The 25,881-nt window shown below is 40.7% G+C and overlaps 1 protein-coding gene across 3 annotated transcripts in view; it reads right to left on the bottom strand.

Moving 5' to 3' along the window:
- The window catches only part of ZDHHC15 (zDHHC palmitoyltransferase 15), a 441,448-nt gene that overhangs the window by 229,192 nt on the left and 186,375 nt on the right, over positions 1–25,881 (bottom strand). For all 3 annotated transcript variants that reach the window (XM_080652621.1, XM_080652622.1, XM_080652623.1), the window contains 3 exons: positions 7,006–7,075; positions 4,420–4,452; positions 3,560–3,680 (listed from right to left, as the gene is read on the bottom strand). In XM_080652621.1, the coding sequence (XP_080508747.1) occupies positions 3,560–3,680; positions 4,420–4,452; positions 7,006–7,075 (224 nt within the window). The remainder of the gene's footprint in view (positions 1–3,559; positions 3,681–4,419; positions 4,453–7,005; positions 7,076–25,881) is intronic.

The following is a 25,881-nucleotide window of genomic DNA, read 5'->3' as shown; positions in this document are numbered from 1 at the left end:
AAAAAATAAAATAAAGAAAACATAAAAAATGGCAGTGTTTACATTTAATTTCAAGGGAGACTAAATTTACACTGAGAAAGCCATCTCTAGCCCACATCAAAGTGCTCTCTGGCTGGAGAAACTGAAAAGAAGCATTTCTCTGAATGTTCTTTTCATTATGAGGGCAAGACAAAATAAGTTTAATTGCCTCTCTCTCATATGTCAGGCATAAGCTAGTATATTGTGGAGAAGACATGAGGGCATAGGAAAGGACAAGTCTATGTTCATCCCTGATGTTGCTTGTGAATACTGACATATTTCTGGTGATTGATTCATGTCCAACTATTATCTTTCAAGAGTTAAAAAAGCATATGGCACCTGGCTGACATTTTTGTATTTGATTATTGGCTGACTAGGAAGGCCAAAGGCAAAATGTGTAAAATGTAACATTGTTTACTCAGTTATGAGAATAAAGAGGGTTCTTAAACAGTAGCCTACTGTGTTAAGGTCCAAGAAAGTCAGTAGTGAAGACCAAGGCTGACATTTTGCCTAATGAATTGTATGCAGTTATTTTCTTTACTTCCAGGGTAGTAGCACAATGTGTGAATAAAATGCCAGACATATCATAGAAACCTGAGCAATAGATAAGAGATCCTGTGTTGTGGAAAGGGACCAATGAAGAAACACCAAGATGGTGAAGCATTTTATATCTGGGGAAAATACAAAATTTATGAGAAAACTTCATTTCTGTTTATATTTTTGTATCTCTGAGTTGAAGATTTCTATATCCATTATATTATTTCTGACTCTTAATATTATTAAATATCTGAATTGATTAAGCAAGTGGAAGGAAGAATGGAAAGCACATCCTAATATGTCAAAACCCTGGGTTGTAACTACCAGTAACGACCAGAGGCTGACCAACAGGAAGTCAGTGCTGGCCCGCCCGCAAGCAAGCGGTAAGGGGCAATTAGGCAGGCAGGTAGAGGGGTCAGGGGTGATCAGGTAGGCATACCAGTGGTTAGGGGTGATCAGGTAGGCAGGCAAGTGGTTAGGAGAGATCAGGTAGGCAGACAGCCCCTCTGGGCTGGCCCTGCCCCCAAGCAAGCAGTTAGGTGCAATCAGGCAGGCAAGCAGAATGGTTAGGGGTGATCAGGTAGGCAGACCAGCGGTGAGGGTTGATCAGGTAGGTAAGCGAGCGGTTAGGGGCAATTAGGTAGGCAGACAGCCCCTCACAGGGCTGGCCCCACCTCCCAGCAAAGAAAGAGGGAGGCCTAGGCCAGCCAAGCCATTGCACCCCAGCCTGTTGCCTGCAGAAGGAGGCCACCAGTGGCAGGGGAGGAGGGGCAGTGCTGTACAGACAGCAAGCAGTGGCAGCTGCGGAGGTGGGGCCAGCTGCCTGCAGCCCAGGAAGGAAAGGCCCAATAAGCCCTGATCTCAGGCCAGGTCTAGGGACCTTACCTGAGGGGTCCTGGATTGTGAGAGGGTGCAGGCTGGGCATGAATTTTCGTGCACTGGGCCTCTAGTATCACTATAATTTTCTACACTAGTAGGGATGAATCACTATTTGATAATTTAAATCTCAGCTACCTAGAGGCTCACTGCTGTGCCTTTCTCTCCCCTCCCCGCTGGTTTATTATAATCCATATTCTGGTCATAGGATTCTTTCCCTGCTGCTTTACCTCTCTACTTGAGGTAAGATATTCCTGTTGTACAGGCTCTTGTGCAATTCCTAAAATAATAACTAGTAGCTCTGCTTACATCTGTCTTTTGTTATTCAGGTTCAGGTTGGACAATCCTCTTCATGGAACATTATGATATCTTAGTAATTATACTAGAGTTGTATGGAGGTAATGTCTTCTGGAGTCCATTGCAATGAAATAAAACAAAATATTTTGTTATATTGCTGCCAGAACCGGTACACATATGTAAACTGAAAATCTACATTCAATTATTTTGGAAATAGACGGGTTATGATGGATATCTTCAAGTAGAAGAAAGATGAAAGTAGGATTTCTTTAGATTTCATTATAATTATCGGAATCATATTTTGAAAGGCAGAGTACTTCCAACAACTGTTTCACTTGATTTTGTTAATGAGCCTGTGAATCAGGTAACAGAGCCAATTTTAGAATCCCAGTGTTTGTTATACAAAGTTCAAATAAAACTCCTCATTTCATTTTGGCAATATGTGAAGATAAGTTAATGTATCTTGCTTTCCCTGTAGGAATTTTGCAACTCTCCTTTAAACAAGGAATTAGAAAGTATTTTCTAACAATGAAGGAGTACTTTGTTACACCTTTTCTTGGGAAACTAAGGATATAGAATTTGTTTCAACATTTGTCAAGTCTATAATTGGTAAATGTGACTTTTTGAAGCTTGACTAAAGAAGTACATTGTAAAGAATCAGTAAGAATCAAGAAGTTAGGTTCTTGAAGGCCTTAAAAAGATTCTCATATGACAGGAACTTTTTAAATAGGAGTCTTTAAATAACAGCTCCTGATAAAAAAATGGGCGACTGATCTAAATAGACACTTTTTGAAAGAAGACAGAAGGAAGGCCAAAAGACATATGAAAACATGCTCAAAGTCACTAATTATCCGAGAGATGCAAATCAAAACAACAATGCGGTACCATCTCACACCTGTCAGAATGGCTATTATCAACAAGTCAACAAATGACAAGTGCTGGTGAGGATGCGGAGAAAAAGGAACCCTCGTGCACTGCTGGTGGGAATGCAGACTGGTGCAGCCACTGTGGAGAACAGTAGGGAGTTTCCTCAAAAAAATAAAATTGGAACTCCCATTTGACCCAGTGATCCCACTTCTAGGAATATATCCCAAGAAACTAGAAACACCAATCAGAAAGGATATATGCACCCCTATGTTCATAGCAGCACAATTCACCATAGCTAAGATTTGGAAACAGCCTAAGTGCCCATCAGCAGATGAGTGGATTAAAAAACTGTGGTACATCTACACAATGGAAAACTACGCTGCGGTAAAAAAGGAGTTCTTACCATTTGCAACAACATGGATGGAGATGGAGAGCATTATGCTAAGTGAAATAAGCCAGGCAGAGAAAGATAAATATCACATGATCTCACTCATTTGTTGAATATAATGAACAACATAAACTGATGAACAAAAATAGATCCAGAGACAGAGAAACATCAATCAGAACGTCAAACCTCAGGGAAGGTAGGGGACAGTGCGGATAAGGGGGAGAGATCAACCAAAGGACTTGTATGCATGCATATAAGCCTAATCAATGGACACAGACAACAGGGGGGTGGGGGCATGAATGGGAGGTGGGGGGTAATGGGGGAACAAGGACACATGTAATACCTTAATCAATAAAGAAATTTTAAAAAAAGAATAAATAAATAAATAACAGCTCCTGAATCTCAGAATATTCAGCATGGGAAATTTGTTTCTGGTGCTTTCCCTTGTGGTTATTTCCATATTAGTTATTTCAAAATGTATAACAAAATAAGGTAAAGAATGTCACAGCCTGGAGTATGTGTGTGTTTGTGTGATTTGGGGGGGGGGGGCAAGGAATTCAGGATTTTTTAACTTACTCTCCAGTATTTGATGAAATAGCTGAAGACTGTTGTAGCAATGTACAGGCAGTAGAGAACAGAATAACCTAAGAACTGAAGGAAGAATTTATAGTTGGAAAATCCAATGCAATTATTAACCCTAAAAAAAAAAAAAGAAAAACTAATTTGAAATCAGGACCCATTTATTGAGAGCACACTGATACATAAGTGAATTAAGCAATGGAAGTATGTTGCTCCTACTGTTTCATTATGTGTTGTGTAGAAATTCAAGAGAAATAAAACTCCCTTAAGAGGAACAAACTAGAAAAACAAGTTAACATCTCATTTGTTCTTCCTTTTATTTGCAGGGACAGAGACACCTGACCAATCTAATTATTCTGAACTGCTTCCTGACACACCCAATCAAACCTAGATCTTGGATGCTGAAAACCTATTAAAATCTCAGCAGCTACATTTAGTACAGTGTGGCATGTTCTCTTTGTAGTTAGATGATTTCAGACTAGTTCTCTAGATCAGACAGAAAATTTGGAGAATTGCTGATGCTAACAATCTAAAGTATTTCAAACATCAAGACAGAAAAAAACACCTGATTGTGTAATGTCAAAAGGAAGAACTATTTGTGCTCTATTTCATTACTATGACTAATTGTTAAAGCTAATCGACAAGAGACCATTAGCTTTGTAACCCCAAGAATTTACCACCATACCTTACATGGTATATTTATTCTTGCTTTAAAATGTTAAACCCCCTGTCCCTGACACAAATAAAAATCCCAGTGAATAGCAGAAACAGGCATGTTACAACTATGCTTACTAAAGTAGGCATATTAAGCAACTTTGACTCTTTTTGGAGGAAAGAATAAAATAAAAGGGACTTACCAAGGGCAGTGATGGTCCATTTTTAAAACACACCTAAAAAGGGAGCAAAATATGGTGTGATAAGTAGGGCTATGGAAATGAAGCAACACCTCATAATTTAAGTCAATTTCTCACTAGTATTTTTTACATGGTATCAGTACATTCATTCTTATAGCTACTCTATGATTATTGTGTTCTCAGTTATTCCTTGTATTAGCCAATCACAACAATTTATAGGATCATGCTGGCAACAAGTTGCATGCCTAAAAGTCCAATCTATGAAAGGGGCTGGGAAATCTAGGATATTGATACAGAGAAAAGGTCTAGGATATTGCCCTTCATTTTGCTCAATATACAGTTAATTAAAACTACAGAAGAAACTATATGGCTACATGTGTGTTTGAATCAAGGGTAAGATAAATACAAGTGGAACAAGCACTCAAGAAGAAAGATATGAAGATTATATCCAATTAACATAAAAGTGTGGTTTTACAAAGCTGGAACAATTAGAGTAACAAAATAATGTAGTACTGAGTTATAACACAAAATGTAGAGAATGAAGCATCAATGATGAGAGAGAATCATTGATCAGCTTCCTCCTGCACTCCCCCTACTGGGGATTGAGCATGCTACTTGGGCATGTGCCCTGACCAGAATAAAATCATGACATCCTAGTATATAGGTCATGTTCAACCACTGAACCACACTGGCTGGGCAAGAGTAACTTGATAGTTGAGAAATCTGACAAACACTACCTCACCCAGATGATCAAGATTAACATTACAGTGATGTCATGTTTATATTATATACCCTAGGTATGATATAATGAGCATGGTACTTTACCTCTATGGTTTTCCTCCCCAAAACACATTACCCAAGTCTAATCTAGAGAAAAATTTCAGCTGAAATATATTCTACATAATATCTGACAATCCTAAAAGCTGTTAAGGTTACATAAAAGACAGTAAATTCTGAGAAAGTATCACATCTAAGAGGAGCCTTAGGAGATATGGCAAATAAATGTAATGTGGTGTCCTGAATGGGATCTTGGAAGAGAAAAAGAACATTAGGGGAAATCTGAATAGAGTATGGATTTAAGTCCAAAATAATGTATAAATATTTGTTCATTAATTGTAACAAATTTATCATCCTGTATAACAAATAGGTAATATGCAAATTACCCCTCACGCCCACACAAGATGGCTGCCTATGACCAGGCTGGCAGAGGGGTTAGTGAGGGATGACAAAACGACTGAACAGCAGGCTGTGTGGGGCGACCAAACTGGTGGGGGGCCCGTGAGGGGCAACCAGGCCGGCAGAGGGGGGAAGTTGGGGGCGACCAGGCTGGCAGGAGGGGCAGTTGGGGACAATTAGGCTGGCAAGGGGGCAGTGAGGGGTGACTAGGCCAGCAGGGGGGCAGTTGGGGGTGACTAGGCCAGCAGGGGGCAGTGAGGGGCAACTAGGCTGGCCGGGGGGGGGGGGCAGTTGGGGGCGATCAGGCCAGCAGGGGGGCAGTTAGGGGTAACCAGGCCAGCATGCAGCGGCAGTGAGGGGCAATCAGGCTGGCAGGGGGGCAGTTATGGGCGACCAGGCAGGCAGGTGAGCAATTAGGAGCCAGCAGTTCAGGATTGTGAGAAGAATGTCTGACTGCCGGTTTAGGCCCCATCCCGGGGATTGGGCCTAAACCTGCAGTTGGACATCCCCCAAGGGGTCCCGGATTGGAGAGGATGCAGGCTGGGCTGAGGGGATCCTCGCCCATGCACAAATTTTGTGCTCCGGGCCTCTAGTATTAATATAAGCTGTTAATAATAGGAAAACTGTGTGAGACTTATTAGAATTATCTTTACAACTAGAGTCCTGGTGCATGACATTTGTGCACTGCGGGGGGGGGGGCGAGGAGGGTCCCTTCAGCCCGGCCTGCGCCCTCTCACAGTCTGGGACCCCTTGGGGGATGTCTGCTTGCCAGGCCCCAAGGGGTCCTCAGCCCTGTCTGGCTTCTGACCACCATGGGGCAGCTCCTGCATTGAGCATCTGTCCCCTGGTGGTCAGTGTGCATCATAGTGACTGGTTGTTCCGCTGTTTGGTCAATTTGCATATTAGCCTTTTATTATATAGGGTAATTCTATTCATCTAATACAGTTCTAAAATAAAATGTTTATTTATTTTTATTTTTTGTTAATCCTCACCTGAGGATATTTTCCCATTGATTTTTAGAGAGAGTGGAAGGGAGGTGGAGAGACAGAGAGAAACATCAATGTGAGAGAGACACATCGATTGGTTGCCTCCCAGGTTGAGCCTGCAACTGAGGTATGTGCCCTTTACCAGAATCGAACCTGGGACCCTTCTGTCTGCAAGCCAATGCTCTATCCACTGAGCCAAACTGGGTAGAGCTAAAATATTTATTTTTTAAATGAGACTTTATTTTTCTTTCCTATCTTTAGAATAGTTTGAATTATCATCCCTAGGAGTGTGTTTGGCATGTGCTCATTATAATTGAAAGGAAATACTCTTATCTAGGAATGGTTACATGTTAAGATCAGTCACATTGTTGTCTTGGCAACGATCTGTTGCAAAGCTTAGTCCAGGGAAAATATAGCTGTCACTTACATAGCACAGACAGAGCAGTGGTGGCAGCGATCTGGCTTGATCAAATGGCACTGGTCACAGAATCTTACAGCTATAGGAAAAATAAGATGGTTAGCACTGATTAGAGCTCAATGTGACACCATCTATCTTTCTAGCTTATCTGAATGGCTTGATATATATATATTGATTACAGGTAGTCAAACTCATTTCAAGTTATCAAGCAAAAGGCAAATTGCATAAGAGAATTGTGGTATGTATGTTTTTTCCTGTTGTATCAATCTTTATTTTCAAATACAAGCAAAAGTTCATTTAGAAAGTCACAGAAAGCTGAGCCAACTGGTCTGCACGGGCTCAGGAAACAAGCTACAGAGGCAAAAGAAGGTCCCTTGGAGCTTAGGAGAGAGAGTGTGCACAAAGGTATGCTACTTCAGGGAAGAAGAGGGGGAATGGTGCCAGCATGCGAGAGAGAGAGAGAGAGAGAGAGAGAGAGAGAGAGAGAGAGAGAGAGAGAGAGAGAAAGGAGGTGCCCTGGCAAAAGTAGGGGCTGGGTAAGGGCTCAGGAATACTTAAGAGAGAGAGAAAGTGTACCCTATTGTATCAACCTTGAAAGTACAAGTACCTTTTTGGGAATGAAGGTAAGGGGGAAAGTTTTCAGATCATAGGATTAGACACAACACCTAATCATAAGATGTGTTATAAAACTATACTGTCAACTGCTTGAGTGATCTTGGGACAATTATTTAGCCTCTGTTTACTTTAACTCTAGTATCTGAAAACTAGGATTCATATTTTATCTTCTGGTTTTTTCTCAGACATTTTATTCTATGAGGTAAATAAAATTCCTAAAGCATAGAAAATATAGTGGTTTTTAGAATAACTGTTTGGAAAATAGAAGAGACATTGTAGAAAAATAGTTCAAGTGACCATTTCATAGATAAAGGAAGTAAAGACCTGAGTCAAACCAAGTTAATTATACAAGGTCACACAGTGAGTGAGTGGCAGGGCTGTGACCAGTATACGTTTTCTGACCCCATAGTTTAGTGTTCTCTTCACACTGTAAGTCCCATATAAATATCATTTCTCCCCCGCTCCTTCCTTTCTTATTTCCCTTAGATAAAAGGCATTTTTAAAACTTTTTTTCAATTACAGTTAACATACCATATTATATTAGTTTCAGGTGTACAACATAGTGGTCAGATATTTATATACCTTACAAAGGGATTACCTTGATAATTCTAGTACCTAGCTGAAACCATACATAGTTATTACAATACTAGAGGCCCAGTGCATGACATTTGGGCACTGGGGTGGTGGGTCCCTCAGCCCAGCCTGCACCCTCTCACAGTCTGGGGGAGTGGGCCTAAGCATGCAGGTGGACATCCCCCGAGGGTCCGTAGAGCTGCCACAGAGGCAGGAGAGGTGAGCCCGACTTCTGGCTGAGCTTCACTCCCCCTGTGGGGGCACATTGACCACCAGGGGGCAGCTCCTGCATTGAGTTTCTGCCCCCTGGTGGTCAGTGCGCGTCACAGCCACCAGTTGTTCTGCCATTCGGTCTACTTGCATATTAGCCTTTTATTACATAGGATAATTGACTATGTCCCCTGTGGTGTACTTTATAACCCCATGACTATTTTGTAACAATGAATTTGCATGTCTTTTTCAATTTTTAAAAAATGTTTTTTTGATTTCAGAGAGGAAGGGAGAGGGAAAGAGATAGAAACAACAATGACAGGGAATCATTGATTGGCTGCCTCCTGCATGCCCCCCACTGGGGATCCAGTCCACAACTCAGGCATGTGCCCTGACTGGGAATCAAATCATGACCTCCTGGTTCACAGGTCAACACACCCGCCTGGCACCAATTTGCACATCTTAATCCCTTCCCCTTCTTCTCCCATCACCCCAAACTACCCTTCTGACAAACATCAAAATGTACTCTGTATCTATAAGTTTGTTTCTGTTTTGTTTACTGTTTTTAGATTCCACATACAAGTGAAATCATATGGTATTTGTCTTTCTTTGATTTATTTCACTTAGCATAATACCCTTTATATCTATCCATGTTGTTACAAATGGTAAGATTTCATTTTTTATGGCTGAGTTATATTCCATTATACAAATATATCATATATTCTTTATCTACTCATCTATTGATGGACATGTAGGTGTTTCCATATCTTGGCTATCTATCCTATCTAATAAAGAGGGAATATGCTAATTGACCGCCACACTATCACAAAGAAGGCAGCACCGACAGCCAATACGGAGGGAATATGCTAATTGACTGCCACTCCCTCAAAGATGGCGGTGCCCACAGCCACAAGATGGTGGCACCCAGTCCCCTCAGCCCCGCTGGGGCTGCAGGCACGTGGCATGGCTGGGCCCGTCCCCAGGCAGATCTGGCCACTCCGCACGCCTGCCTCCGGAGTCTCCCAGGCCCCTCAGCCTCCTTGCCACCCAGGGCCGGCCTGAGGCACAGGCAAGCCTCAGGTGGTGGCTGCCCAGCCAACGCCCAAGGTGAAGGCAAGCCTCAGATGGTGGCTGCCCAGCCGCCCAGGGCCATCCCGAGGCTCAGATAACCAGGGCTGGGACGAGACTTGTGCTGCCAGCAGTGGCAGCAGCAGAGGTGTGATGGGGCATCACCTTCCCCTGATCACCGGGTCACCTCCAGCCCCTGAGGGCTCCTGGATTGTGAGAGGGGGCAGGCCGGGCTGAGGTACCCCCCCTCCAGTGCATGAATTTTCATGCATTGGGCCTCTAGTTATATATAAAACCCTAATATGCAAATAGAATGGCAGAACAGCCGGTTGCTATGACATGTGCTGACCACCAGGGGGCACACGCGGAACATGGCGGGCATTGGCAGCAGGTGGCAGAGCGCAAAACATGGTGGGCATTGGCTGTGGCGGGAAGGTAGACCAGGTGAACGGGGGCTCTAGACCAAGGTGGAGTGCCGGTCGCTGTCATCGGGGCAAGCCTCTGGTGGTTACTGAAAATTCTTTGCTTCCGTGTGCTGAGGTCCTGCCCGGTGCTTGCACCTGCTGCCGGTGCTGGCCCCACTTGCACCTGCTGTTGGTGCTGGAGCCACCACTCGCACCCGCTGCCAGCACCCAGTGCCTGCCCTGATTGCTTGGCGCCATCAGCATGTGCGAGTGGTGGCTGCAGGCCACGATCGCCCCTCAGGGCTTCTCCACCTCTCCCTGCTCCTGAGGGATGACCAGGGCTGGCAGCCACCTCTCTCACCTGCTGCCAGTGATGGCCCTGCTTGCACCCACTGCTGGCACAAGAGCTGATGCTCACACCACTTCCAGCGCAGGCCCTGCTCACATCCACAGTCTGTGCCAGAGCTGCTGCTCACACCCACTGCCAGTGCCCGGCGCTGGTGCTGATCTCTTGGTGCCATCAGTGTGTGCAAGTGGTGGCTACTGGCCCAGATTGCCCCTGAGGGCTTCTCCACCTCCCCTTGCTCCTGAGGGGTGATCGGGGCAGTAGCCACCATTCGCACCCGCTGCTGGCGCCAGCCCTAATCATGGCTTCATGCCATCAGCAGGTGGGAGCGGCAGCAGCGGGAGTGGGGCTGCCAGCAGACAGGGGATTGGGGGCTGCCGTGAAAGGTGCTGCGAGAAAGCTTGGAGGATGGGCCAAGACCTGTCCCTGTGCCCACCACAGCCTCGTGGCCCACAGTTCCTTTCAAGGTGCACTGGTCCCCTAGTAGTAAATAATGCTGCAATAGACATAGGGTTGTATATATCTTTTTGAAAAAGCATTTTCTTTTCCTGCTCATTTTCTCTGTATTTATTGATAGAGTATGACTGTGTTTAATGACATTAAGTGTAACAACTAATATTATGAATAATTTGAGCTAATATCATAATTTCATCAAAAGTGTACACTAAACACACACAACTGATTCAATATAATAGACTTCTAATTCAGCACAGTATGTGTTCATTTCCAATGATAGATAGTGATCAAAGTTTGATACAATTGAGGCAAGAAAGAAGGGTACTTGCCTGTTTGACTCTTTCAGCATATTTTAAAATTTTATTTTTAATGAAATTTTTGGGGGGATATAGGTTAATGAGATTATATAGGTTTCAAGTGTACATTTCTATGATATATGATCTATATATTGCATTGTGTGCCCAACCAAAAAGTCATATCATCTATCACCAGGTATTTGGCCCCCTTTACTCCCCCCAACCTCCTTCCCTCTGGTAATGAGCATACTGTTGTCTATGTCTCTGAATTTCACTTATATCCCACATATGAGTGAAATCATATGGTTCTTAGCTTTATCTGACTGACTTATTTCACTTAGTACAATATTCTCAACCTCCATCCATGTTTTCTCAAGTGGCGTATTTTATATTTTCTTATGGATGAGAAATATTCCATGGTATATACGTATCACATCTTCTTTATCCAATCATCTATTGATGGACACTTTGGTTGTTTCCGTGTCTTGGCCACCATGAATAATGCTGTAATGAACATAGTTGGGTATATATCTTTGCGAATAAATGTTTTCAAATTTTGGGGGTAGATACCCAGGAGAGGTTTGTTGGGTCAAAAGGTAATTCCATTTTTAATTTTGAGGAACCGCCATACTGTTTTCCATAGTGGCTGTACCAGTTTATATTCCCATCAGCAGGGAATGAAGGTTCCTTTTCCTCCACAACTTCTCCAACACTTGTTATTAATTTCCTTATTGATAATAGGCATTCTAACCTGTGTGAGGTGGTATCTCATTGTAGTTTTGATTTGCAATTCTCTAATAGCTAACCAAGTTGAGCATCTTTTCACATATCTATTGGCCATTTGTCTTCTTGGGAGAAGTGTCTGTTCAGATCCTCTGTCCTTTTTTTCCTCTATTTTTTTAAATATATATTTTTATTGTTGATAGCATTACAGATATCTCCCATTTTCTCCTCCTTCCCCCCTGCCCACTTCTCCCAGCCCCTACCCACTCCCATATGTCTTCACCACCCTAGTGCCTGTGTCCATGGGCTATACATATCCTATCTAATAAAAGAGAAATATGCAAATTGATTGTACCTCTACTACGGCCCACAAAGCCACGCCCACCAGCCAATCAGGAGTGAATATGCAAATGAGCCAACCCAAGATGGTGGTTAATTTGCATATCCAGGTGCAGAGCAAAGACTGAAAACAGTGTAGAAGGAAGCCAAGTGCTGGAGAAGGGAGCGAAGCTGCAGAGAAGCAAGTAGGGCGGCGAGACTGGAGGGAAGCAGGTGGGGTGGTGGAGACTAGGGAAGTAGGCAGGGCTGCAGAGAAGGGAGGGAAGCAGGCTGGGTGGCAGAGACTGGAGGGAAGCAGGCGGGGCTGGGGAGAAGGGAAGGAAGCAGGTGGAGCAGGGAAGAAGGGAGGGAAGCAGGCAGGGCGGGGGAGAAGGGAGGGAAGCACGCGAAGCGGCAGAGACCACTGCAGGAAGCCCTATTGCAGGAATCCTCCTGCAACGGGCCTCTAGTAAGTATATAAGTTCTTTGGCTTATCTCTTCTTATCCCCCCAACCCCACATCCAGGTATGTCAGTCTGTTCCATGCCTCCCTGCTTCAGGTCTTATTTTGTTGGTAAATTCCTTTTGTTCACTAAATTCCACAAATAGGTGAGATCATGTGATATTTCTCTTTCTCAGTCTAACTTATTTCACATAGCATAATATTCTCCAGATCCATCCATGCTGTCCCAAAAGGTAAGAGATCCCTATTTTTCACAGCTGCATAGAATTCCATAGTGTAAATGTCCCACAGCTTTTTTATCCATTCATCTACTGATGGGAACTTGGGCTGTTTCCAAATCTTAGCTATTGTAAATAATGCTGCTATGAACATAAGTGTACATATATTCTTTCTGATTGGTGTTTTGGGGTTTTTAGGATATATTCCCAGAAGTGGGATCGCTGGGTCAGATGGAAGTTCTATTTTTAACTTTTAAAGGAAACTCCATACGGCTTTCCAAAGTGGCTGCACCAATCTGCATTTCTACCAACAGTGAACTTGTATTCCCTTTGTCCTTATCCTGGCCAGCACTCGTTGTCTGTTGATTTTTCTGATGATAGCCATTCTGACAGATGTGAATTATCATTATCATTTTAATTTACATCTTTCTGATGATCAGTGACTTTGATCCTTTTTTCATGTGTCTCTTGGCCATTAGTATGTCCTCTTTGGAGAAATGTCTATTCAGGTCTTCTGCCAATTTTTAAATTGGATTGCTTGTCTTCTTTTTGTTGAGTTGTATGAGTAATTTATATATTTGGGATATAAATCCATTATCAGATATATCATTGGCAAATATATTCTCCCATTCAGTGGGTCTTCTTTTTAATTTGATGGTGGTTTCTTTTGCTGTGCAGAAGCTTTTTATTTTGATGTAGTCCCATTTGTTTATTTTCTCCTTAGTTTCCTTTGCCCTAGGAGATGTATCCATAAATATATAGTCAAGTGAAATATATGAGATTTTACTGCCTATGTTTTCTTCTAAGATTTTTATGGTTTCATTAATTACATTTAAGTCTTTTACCCACTTTGAGTTTATTCTTGTGTATGGGACAAGTTGGTGGCCTCGTTTCATCTGTCTTTCCAGTTTTCCCAACACCATTTGTTGAAGAAACTCTTTACTCCATTATATGTTCTTGCCTCCTTTGTCAAATATTAATTGAACACAATGGTGTGGGTCAATGTCTGGGGTCTGTGTTCTTATCCATTGCTCATTATGCCTGTTCTTGTGCCCCATACCAGGCTGCTTTGGTTATAATGGCTTTGTAGTGTAGTTTGACATCCAGTATTGTGATCCCCTCTACTCATTCTTTTTTAAAAATTCTTTATTGATTAAGGTATTACATATGTGTCCTTATCCCACCATTACCTCCCCAAACATCCCCATTCATGCCCTCACCCCCCCTGTTGTCTGTGTCCATTGGTTAGGCTTATGTGCATGCATACAAGTCCTTTGGTTGATCTCTCCCAGGTTTGATGGTCTGATTAATGCTTCTCTGTTTCTGGATCTGTTTTTGTTCATCAGTTTATATTGTTCAATATATCCCACCAATGAGTGAGATCATGTGATATTTATCTTTCTCTTACTGCTTAACACTTAGCATAATGCTCTCCAGTTCCATCCATGCTTTTGCAAATGGTAAGAATTCCTTCTTTTTAAACGCAGTGTAGTATTCAATTGTGTAGATGTACCACAGTTTTTTAATCCACTCATCTGCTGATGGGCACTTAGGCTGTTTCCAAATCTTAGCTATGGTGAATTGTGCTGCTATGAACATAGGGGTGCATATATCCTTTCAGATTGGTGCTTCTAGAGTCTTGGAATATATTCCTACAGGTGGGATCGCAGGGTCAAATGGGAGTTCCATTTTTAGTTTTTTGAGGAAACTCCATACTGTTCTCTACAGTGGCTGCACCAGTCTGCATTCCCACAAGCAGTGCATGAGGGTTCCTTTTTCTCTGCACCCTCGCCAGCACATGTTGTTTGCTGATTTGTTGGTGATAGATACTCTGGCAGGTGTGAGATAGTACCTCATTGTTGTTTTGATTTCCATCTCACAGATGATTAGTGATTTTGAGTATGTTTTCATATGACTCTTGGCCTTCCTAATGTCCTCTTTTGAAAAGTGTCTATTTAGGTCCTTTGCCCATTTTTTTGATTGGATTGTTTTTTTGTTTGTTTGTTTGTTTGTTTTGTTTTGTTTTATTTTTTTTATTAAGGTATTATATGTGTACATATCTTACCATTGCCCCCCACCCCACTCCCATACATGCCTCACCCCCAATGTTTTGCATCCGTTGGTTACTCTTATATACATGCATATAAGTCCTTCAGTTGATCTCTTATTTCCCCCACCTCTCCCTAAACTTACTGCTGTAATTTGACAGTCTGTTTGATGCTTTACTGCCTCTGTATCTATCTTTTTGTTCATCAGTTTATAATGTTTTTCATTATCCCCAAATGAGTGAGATCATGTGGTATTTTTCTTTCATTGACTGGCTTATTTCACTTAGCATAATGTTCTCTAATTCCATCCAGGTGCCTACAAATGGTAGTAATTCCTTCTTTTTTATGGCAGCATAGTATTCCATTGTGTAGATGTACCATAGTTTCCTGATCCAGTCATCTGCTGACGGGCACTTAGGCTGTTTCCAAATCTTAGCTATGGTAAATTGTGCTGCTATGAACATAGGGGTGCATATATCCTTTGTGATTGGTGTTTCTAGTTTCTTAGGATATATTCCCAGGAGTGGGATTACTGGGTCAAATGGGAGTTCCATTTTCAGTTTTTTGAGGAAACTCCATACTGTTCTCCACAGTGGCTGCACCAGTCTGCATTCCCACCAGCAGTGCACGAGGGTTCCTTTTTCTCCGCATCCTCGCCAACACTTGTCGTTTGTTGATTTGTTGATGATAGCCATTCTGAGAGGTGTGAGATGGTATCGCATTGTCGTTTTGATTTGCATCTCTCGGATAATTAGTGACTTTGAGCATGTTTTCATGTGTCTCTTGGCCCTCCTTCTGTCTTCTTTCGAAAAGATTCTATTTAGGTCTGTTGCCCATTTTTTTATTGGATCATTTATCTTCCTTTTATTAAGTTGTATAAGCTGCCTGTAGATGTTGGAGATTAAACCTTTATCAGTGATAACATTTGCAAATATGTTCTCCCATACAGTGGGGTTTCTTGTTGTTTTGTGGATGGTTTCTTTTGCTGTGAAAAAGCTTTTTATTTTGATGTAGTCCCATTTGTTTATTTTCTCTTTGGCTTCCATTGCCCTAGGGGCAGTATCAGTGAAAAAGTTCTTTTGGCATATGTCTGAGATTTTGCTGCCTGTGGATTCCTCCAGTATTTTTATGGTTTCCTGTCTTATATTTAAGTCCTGTACCCATTTTGAGTTTATTTTTGTGTATGGTGTAAGTTGTTGATCTAGTTTCATTTTTTTGCATGTATCTGTCCAATTTTCCCAACACCATTTATTAAAGAGACTGTCTTGACTCCATTGTATGCTCATGCCTCCTTTGTCAAATATTAAATGCGCATATTGGTTTGGGTCGATATCTGGATTCTCTATTCTGTTCCATTGATCTACATGTCTGTTCTTGTGCCAGTACCAGGCTGTTTTGAGGACAGTGGCTTTGTAATACAGCTTGAAATCTGGTATTGAGATCCCTCCTACTTTATTCTTCTTTCTCAGGATTGCTGTGGCTATTCGGGGTCTTTTTTTATTCCAGATGAATTTTTGGAGAGTTCTTTCTAGGTCTGTGAAATATGTAGTTGGTATTTTAATGGGGAGTGCATTGAATCTATAGATTGCTTTGGGAAGTATGGACATTTTAATGATGTTGATTCTACCAATCCATGAACATGGTATGTTCTTCCATCTGTTTACATCTTCCTCTATCTCTTTTTTCAGTGTCCTGTAGTTTTCCGCATATAGGTCTTTTACCTCCTTGGTTAGGTTTATTCCTAAGTATCTTAATTTTTTTGGTGCGATGGAAAATGGGATTGCTTTTTCAGTCTCTCTTTCTGTTCACTGTTGGTGTATAGAAATGCCATAGATTTCTTGGTGTTAATTTTGTATCCTGCTACATTGCCGAATTCATTTATTAAGTCTGTTAGTTTTTTGATGGAGTCTTTCGGGTTTTTTATGTACAATATCATGTCATCTGCAAATAAGGACAGCTTTACTTCTTCTTTTCCAATTTGGATGCCTTTTATTTCTTCTTCTTGTCTAATTGCAGTGGCTAATACTTCCAGTACTATGTCAAACAGGAGTGGTGAGAGTGGGCATCCCTGTCTTGTTCCTGTTCTTAGGGGAAATGGTTTTAGTTTTTGCCCATTAAGTATGATGTTAGCTGTGGGTTTATCATATAAAGCTTTTATTATGTTGAGGTATGATCCTTCTATTCCCACCTTGTTGAGAGTTTTTATCAAGAAAGAGTGTTGGATTTTGTCAAATGCTTTTTCTGCATCAATTGATATGACTATGTGATTTTTATCTCTCAATTTGTTTATGTGATGTATCACATTTATTGATTTGCGGATATTGACCCATCCTTGCATTCCTGGGATAAACCCTACTTGGTCATGGTGTATGATCTTTCTGATGTACTGCTGGATCCTATTTGCTAGAATTTTGTTGAGGATTTTGGCATCTACATTCATGAGGGATATTGGCCTGTAATTCTCCTTCATTGTGTTGTCTTTATATGCTTTTGGTATTAGGGTGATGCTGGATTCATAGAAGGAGCATGGAAGTGTTCCTTCCTCTTGAATTTTTTGGAATAGTCTGAGGAGGATAGGTTTTAGTTCTTCCTTAAATGTTTGGTAGAACTCTCCTGTGAAGCCGTCTGGCCCCGGGCTTTTGTTTGCCGGAAGCTCTTTGATGACTGCTTCAATTTCTTCCATAGTTACTGGCATGTTGAGCTGTTTAGATTCTTCCTGATTGAGTTTTGGAAGGTTATATTTTTCTAGGAATATGTCCATTTCCTCCAGGTTGTCCAGTTTGTTGGAATAGTGTTGTTCGTAGTATTTTTTAACAATCCTTTGTATTTCGGCAGGATCTGTTGTTATTTTACCTCTTTCATTTCTGATCTTGTTTATTTGGGTCCTCTCTCTTTGCTTCTTGGTGAGCCTGGCTAGAGGTTCATCAATCTTGTTTATCCTTTCAAAGAACCAGCTCTTGGTTTTGTTGATCTTTTGTATTGTTTCTTTGGTCTCTATGTCGTTTATCTGTGCTCTGATCTTTATTATTTCCTTCCTTCTGCTTACACTGGGCTTTTCTTGTTGCTCTTTTTCTAACTCTTTGAGTTGTTGGGTTAGGTAATTTATTACCCCTGTTTCTTGTTTTTTGCAGTAGGCTTGTAGAGCTATGAACTTCCCTCTCAAGACTGCTTTCGCTGTGTCCCATAGATTTTGGATTGTAGTGTTTTCATTGTCATTTGTTGTCATGATGTTTTTTATTTCTTCTTTGATCTCTCTGGTAACCCAGTCATGGTTTAATAGCATGCTGTTTAGTCTCCATGTGTTTGATTTCTTTGGGTTGTTTTTATTGTAGTTGATTTCCAGTTTTATGCCACTGTGGTCTGAGAAGATGCTTGATAAGATTTCTATCTTCTTGAATTTGAAGAGACTTTGCTATGTCCCAACATATGGTCTATCTTTGAAAATGACCCATGTGCACTTGAGAAGAATGTATATTCTGTGGCTTTGGGGTGAAATGTTCTGAAGATGTCAATTAATTCCATCTGGTCTAGTGAGTCATTTAGGATTGATGTTTCTTTGCTGATGTTTTGTTTAGAGGATTTGTCCAATGGTAATAGTGGGGTATTAAAGTCTCCTACTATGATTGTATTGCTGTCAATCTCTCCCTTGATATCCTCCAGGAGTTTTTTTTATGTATTTGGGTGCTCCTGTATTGGGTGCATATATGTTTACCAGAGTTATTTCTTCTTGTTGGATTGCTCCCTTTAGTATTATGAAATGGCCTTCCTTATCTCTTGTTATGTCCTTCAGTTTGAGATCTAATTTGTCAGAAATAAGTATTGCTACCCCAGCTTTTTTTCAGTTCCATTTGCCTGGACAACCTTTTTCCATCCCTTCACCCTCAGTCTTTGTGCGTCTTTTTTTCTGAGGTGGGTTTCTTGTAGACAGCAGATATATGGGTCGTGTTTTCTTATCCAATCCGTTACCCTATGTCTTTTGATTGGGGCATTTAATCCATTTACATTTAAAGTTATTATTGATAGGTACTTATTTGTCGCCATTCCTATTCTTTACCCCTGTGTTCCTTCTTCGCTTCCTATTTCTTTTTTTTTTTTTTTTTTTTTTTTACAGCAGACCCTTTAGCATTTCTTGCATTGCTGGTTTGGTGGTAATAAATTCCCTTAGTCCTTTTTTGTCTGTGAAGCTCCTGATTTCACCTTCAGTTTTGATTGACAGCCTTGCTGGGTACAGTATTCTTGGATTCAGACCCTTCCTTTGCATGACTTTGTATATTTCATTCCATTCCCTTCTGGCCTGATGAGTTTCTGTTGAGAAATCAGTTGCTAGTCTGATGGGGGTTCCTTTGTATGTAACTTTCTGTCTCTCTCTTGCTGCTTTTAAGATTCTTACTTTGTCGTTGGTGTTTGCCAATTTAATTATAATGTGCCTTGGCGTCGGTCTTTTGGGGTTCATTTTGCTTGGGACTCTGTGAGCTTCTTGGATTTGTGTGGGTTATTTCTTCCCTATATCAGGGAAATTTTCTGTCATTATTTCTTCAAAGAGGTTTTCTATTCCTTGCTCAGCTTCCTTTCCTTCTGGAACCCCTATTATGCGGATGTTGTTTTGTTTTGTGTTGTCCCAAAGTTCTCTTAGACTCTCCTCCTGCCTTTTAATTTTTTTTTCTAGAAGTTGCTCTACTTGGGTATTTTTTTCCATCTTGTCTTCTAGCTCACTGATGCGGTCCTCTGCTTCTTCTAGTCTACTCTTGATGCTTTTTATTGAGTTCTTTACAGCAGCGATGTCATTTTTCATTTCTTCTTGGTTCTTCTTCATTTCCTCTTGGTTCTTGCTCATATTGTCGAATTTGTCTTCCATTCTTTTCAGCCACCTTATGACCATTTCTCTGAATTCTTTTTCTGGAAGGTTGCTTGCCTCCATTTCGTTTACTTCCTTTTCTGGTGATGCCTGCTTTTCTTTCATATGCGGGCTGCTTCTTTGTCTCCCCATGGTCTCTCTTCTCTGGGTGTCTGGTTATGTAGTTCTCTCTCTCCTGGGTTGATTTAAAGGCACAAACTACAGCTCTACCAGGTACAACTAACAAGGCACTGAGCAGGAATGTATTCACGATATTAATAACCTCCAATATAGGTGACCACCAGAGAAAGGCAAATTAGGTGATAGGAGAGAAAGAAGAAGAGGAAAAAAGAAAGAAAGAAAGAAAAAAAGAAATAAGCAGTGTGAAAATGAAATTGGGAAAAGGGAAAGTAAAGAAAAAAAAATAAGAGAGACAAGAAAGTAACTAAGAGAGAAAGGGGAACAGACTATATATATTGGGGATAAAACTCCAATAGAACAATCACTAATCCCAGCAAATGCCATCAACAAGTGCCTGGGGATCAGTACAAACTACAACACCAACTAATATGGAATGAGGCAAGGGAAAGCTGAAGCACAAAACAAACAAAAAAATAAACAAAAGAAGAATAAGCAGAACAATCTCACAAAAAAGCATAAAAATTCGATATAATCTACATTCAAGCAAACAACAACAAAAGGACAGAGAGAAGGACAAGTTTATGGATAGCTCAGACAGCGAAGGGAGAGGTGTATGTGGACTTGGAGCAGGGGATTGGAGATTAGATATGTAAGTAGGGTGAAATTGTAACAAGGGGTAAACAGAAAGAATAGGGAAAATCTAAAGCGGTAAAAGGGTAAGATAAACAGGACACTGAAAAGGGGGAGGTTAGGAAGAGAGTGATGGCCTAAAGGTAGAGTTGAGATAGAGTAAAACGATGCTAAAGGAAAGATAAAAAATAGAATGTAGAACCCTAATCCCAAAATAAAATGAAGAGAAAATAAAATGACACTTAAAAAAAAAAGATAAAATAGCAGTAGTAATAATACGGATTGAAAATAAAAATGTAATAATTAAAAAGGTAAAATCAAGTGATGAAAAAAGAAAAAAAAGTTTCTTGATTAAAAGATGCAAAAAATGAAAATTATAAAAAAATAAAAAAATAAAAGGTAAAAATAAGATGTGAAGTAGTGAAGGTCATTCACTTCCTCTGTTTTTCTGTTTGGCATGCCTGTTTCTCAGTCCAGACAGTATTGCAGTTCCCTGCAATCCACTGCTCTTCAGTGTTGTAAGCCAGTCCTGATTTTAAGCAGTTGGTGTGTCTTAATTTCTCGTATTCCTTTATTTTTGATTACACAAGAGTCAATTTGTGATTCAGCCCCTGGGTGGCAGTGTTTCTGGATTGACTTCTGGGTCTATCTATGGCCTCTCTAGGCAGTGTTAGAGCCTTCTTTCCCTGTGGCACTCACTACCGGTTTGTGGGAGTGGGCTGCCTCAGAGCTGACTCTCAGATGGTCACTCCCTGCTCCGATCCCAAGGTTCCAGAAAAACAACTTTCCCCTGCAGTCTCCCTGGGTGTCCCCAACTGGGTGATCCTATGTATTGGGCTTAGTAATCAGAAGCAAGAATTTGAAGACGAAAAAGCCCAGTTGTGCGAACTCCGGGACTGCGCGTAAGCCCAGGCACCCAGGGAACGCAGGGGCTGCGCATAAGTCTGGACTGCCTGAAATTCTTAGGGTGTCCCTGCACGTCAGATCAAAATGGGTTGCTTTTTAGAGTGCCCCTCTCTTAGCAGCTCTGAGGACCCCTTTCCACAATCACAGATCACGCCAGCCCCTACAGCCACGGATTTTTCTAGGCACAGACTTCCCTGGTCCTCCAGCTCCCGCAAAACACGCCTTCCTCTCTCCCGCCGGGACCAGAGACCTCACCTTATCCCAGGCGAAATCTGACCTTTCCGTGGTGGAGTGTAGAGCTCCTCTGAACCCGTGTGTTTGTGCCAATTGGGGAGCGTTGTTCTGGGGCTCGCAATCGTTCCTTGGGTGCCGCAGTTGTGGATTCTCAGGCTTCCGATAAGCTCCACTTTCCGGATCAAGATGGCGCAGACTCCGCGTCCAAGACCGCAGCTCCGGGAGGGGACCCAGCCGCAGTTGGTGCTGCCAGGTCAGGGGAACCCCGTTTAGCAGTCCCCCACCTCCTTCTGGAATTCAGCTGTCTCCCAACCAGCCAACAAACACTCCTTGTGCGACCCTCAGCTGTTCTTTCTTTCTGCTCCGGGACAAGGCTCGGAACACGTCTGTCTATTCCGCCGCCATTATTCCCTCCTCCGATTGGATTGTTTATCTTCCTTTGTTAAGTTGTATGAGTTCTCTGAAAATGTGGGAGATGAAATCCTTATAGGTGATAACATTGCCAAATATGTTGTCCCATGCAGTGGGCTTTCTTGTTGTTTCGTTGATGGTTTCTATTGCTGTGCAGAAGCTTTTTATTTTGATGTAGTCCCATTTGCTTATTTTCTCTCTAGTTTCCATTGTCCTACGAGCAGTATCAGTGAAGAAATTGCTTTGGCATATGTCTGAGATTTTGCTGCCTGTGGATTCCTCTAGTATTTTTAAGATTTCCCGTCTTATGTATAAGTTCTTCATCCATTTTGAGTTTATTTTTGTGTATGGTGTAAGTTGGTGGTCTAGTTTCATTTTTTTTGCATGTATCTGTCCAATTCTCCCAACACCATTTATTGAAGAGACCGTCTTGCCTCCATTGTTTGTTCTTGCCTCCTTTGTCGAATATTAATTGAGCATAGTGTTTTGGGTTGATTTCTGGGTTCTCTCTTCTATTCCATTGGTGTATATGTCTATTCTTGTGCCAGTTACAGGCTGTTTTGAGAATAGTGGTTTTGTAATACAGCTTGAAATCTGGTATTGAGATTGCAACAACTTTGTTCTTCTTTCTCAGGATTGCTGCAGCTATTCGGGGTCTTTTTTCATTCCAGATGAATTTTTAGGAAATTCGTTCTAGGTCTGTGAAACATGCTATTGGTATTTTAAAGGAGAGTACATTGAATCTATAGATTGCTTGCGGTAGTATGGACATTTTGATTATGTTGATTCTACCAATCCATGAATATGGTATGTTCTTCCATCTGTTTATGTCTTCCTCTATTTCTTTTTTCAGTGTCCTGTAGTTTTCTGCGTATAGGTCTTTTACCTCCTTTGTTAAGTTTATTCCTAGGCATCTTAATTTTTTTTGGTGTGATGATAAATGGGATTGCTTTTTTAGTCCCGCTTTCTGTAAGTTCACTATTGTTGTATAGAAATGTCATAGATTTCTGGGCGTTAATTTTGTATCCTGCTACATTGTTGAATTCATTTATTAAGTGTAATAATTTTTTGATGAAGTCTTTAGGGTTTTCAATGTACAGTATCACATCATCTGTGAATAAAGACAGTTTTACTTCTTCTTTTCCAATTTTCATGCCTTTTATTTCTTCTTCTTGTCTGATCGCAATGGCTAGTACTTCCAGTACTATGTCAAACAGGAGTGGTGATAGTGGGCATCCCTGTCTTGTTCCTGTTCTTGGGGAAATGGTTTTAATTTTTGCCCATTGAGTATGATGTTGTCTGTGGGTTTTTCATATATGGCTTTTATTATGTTGAGGTATGATACTTCCATTCCCACCTTCCTCATAGTTTTTATCAAGAAAGGGTATTGGATTTTGTCAAATGCTTTTTCTGCATCAATTGATATGACTATGAGATTTTTATCTCTCAATTTGTTTATGTGATGTATCACATTTATTGATTTGCGAATATTGTACCATCCTTGCTTCACCGGGATAAATCCTACTTGGTCATGGTGTATATACTTTCTGATGTACTGCTGGATCCGATTTGCTAGAATTTTGTTGAGGATTTTGGCATGTATGTTCATGAGGGATATTGGCCTGTAATTTTCTTTCATTGTGTTGACTTTATCTGGTTTTGGTATTAGGGTGATGCTGGCTTCATAGAATGAGCTTGGAAGTGTTCCTTCCTCATGAATTTTTTTGGAATAATCTGAGGAGGATAGGTTTCAGTTCTTCCTTAAATGTTCGTTAAAATTCCCCTGTGAAGCCATCTGGCCCCGGGCTTTTGTTTGCTGGAATCTTTTTGATGACGGCTTCAATTTCATCCATATTTATCAGCCTATTGAGATTTTTAGAATCTTCCTGATTGAGTTTTGGAGGATTGAATTTTTCTAGGAATATGTCCATTTCCTCCAGGTTGTCTAGTTTGTTAGAATAGAGTTGTTCATAGTATTTTTTAACAATCTTTTGTATTTCTGTGAGTTCTGTTGTTATTTTGCCTCTTTCACTTCTGATTTTTTTTTATTTGGGTCTTGTCTGTTTGCTTCTTGGTTAACCTGGCTAGAGGTTCATCAATCTTCTTTATCCTTTCAAAGAACCAGCTCTTAGTTTCATTGAGCTTTTGTATTGTTGTTGTGTGTTTTTTTGTTGTTGTTGTTGTTGTTGGTTTTTTTTTTTTGTCTCTATGTCATTTATTTCTGCTCTAATCTTTATTATCTCCTTCCTTTTGCTCACTCTGGGCTTTCCTTGTTGCTCTCTTTATCATTTTTTGAGTTGTAGAGTTAGATGATTTCCTACCATTTTTTCTTGTTTTTTTGAGGTAGTCCTGTAGAGCTATAAACTTCTCTCTCAGGACTATTTTCATTGTATCCCATAGATTTTGGATTGTTGTGTTTTTATTGTCATTAGTTTCCAGGATGCTTTAATTTCTACCTTGATCTATTTGGTTACCCAATCATTGCTTAATAGCATGCTCTTCAGCTTCCAAGTGTTTGAATTTTTGGCTTGTTTTTATTGTAGTTTATTTCTAATATTACGCCATTTTGGTCTGAGAAGATGCTGGATATGATTCCAATCTTCTTGAATTTGGGGATACTTTGCTTGTGACCCAATCTGTGCTCTATTTTTGAAAATGTCCCTGTGCACTTGAGAAGAATGTATATTCCTTGGTTTTGGGGTGAAATGTTCTGAAGATGTCAATTAAGTCCATCTGATCTAGTGAGTCATTTAGGATTGCTTTTTCTTTGCTGGTTTTTTTTGTCTAGAGGATTTATCCAGTGATGTCAGTGGTGTATTGAAGTCCCCTATTATGATTGTATTGTTGTCGATTTCTCCCTTTATATCTTCCAGAAGATTTTTTAAAAATTTATTTGGTTGCTCCTGCATTGGGTGCATGTATGTTTATCAGGATTATGTCCTCTTGTTGTATTGATCCCTTTATGAAGTGGCCTTTCTTGTCTCTTGTTATGGTCTTCACTTTGAGGTCTATTTTGTCAGATATAAGTATTGCTACCCCAGCTTTTTTTCATTTCCATTTGCCTGAAAGATATTTTTCCATCACTTCACTTACAGTCTGTGTGAGTCCCTTGTTCTGAGGTGGATCTCTTGTAGACAGCATATATATGGGTCATGTTTTTTTTTGTTTGTTTGTTTTTTTTTTACCATTGAACCCCTCGATATCTTTTGATTGGAGCTTTTACTCTGTTTATGATTAAAGTTATTAATTAAAGGTACTTGTTTGTAGCCATTTTTATTTTTTGTGCCTTTGTTTCTTCTTACCTTTTTCTTCTGTTTACTCCAGTCCCTTTAGTATTTCTTATATTGCTCTATTAGTACTGGTAAACTCCCTTAGCCTTTTTTTTTTTGTCTGTGAAGCTCCTGATTTCCTCTTCAGTTTTGAATGATGGTCTTGCTGGATAGAGTGTTTTTGGAATCAGTCCCTTGCTTTGCATCACTTTGTAAACTTCCTTCCATTCTTTTCTGTCCTGATGTGTGTCTGTTGAGAAATCATTTGATAATCTAATGTAAGATCCCTTGTACGTAACTTTCTGTCTCTCTCTTGCAGTCTTTAATACTCTCTCTTTGTCCTGAACTTTTGCCATTGTAATTATGTTGTGTCTTGGTGTGGGCCTTTTCGGGTTCATATTGTTTGGGACTCTCTGTGCTTGTGTGACTTCTTTCTTCCCCACATCAGGGAAGTTTTTTGACATTATTTCTTCAAATAGGTTTTCTAACCCTCATTCCTCTTCCTGTTGTTCTGGAACCCCTATTATTCATATGTTGCTTCGTTTCCTGTTTTCCCATAGCTCCCTTAGGCTCTTTTCCTGTCTTTTAATTTTTTTTCTCGAATTGCAGTTCAGTTTTGGTGTGTTTTGCTTCCCTGTCTTCTAATTCCCTAATTCGGTCATCTGCTTCTCTTATTCTACTGTTGAGACTTTCCATGGTGTTTTTTATTCCAGCTATATCACT

This window comes from Plecotus auritus (assembly GCF_963455305.1).
Source record: "Plecotus auritus genome assembly, chromosome: X".
In the NCBI taxonomy this organism is placed as follows: Eukaryota; Metazoa; Chordata; class Mammalia; order Chiroptera; family Vespertilionidae; genus Plecotus; species Plecotus auritus.
This window is presented reverse-complemented; position numbering and strand designations above follow the sequence as displayed.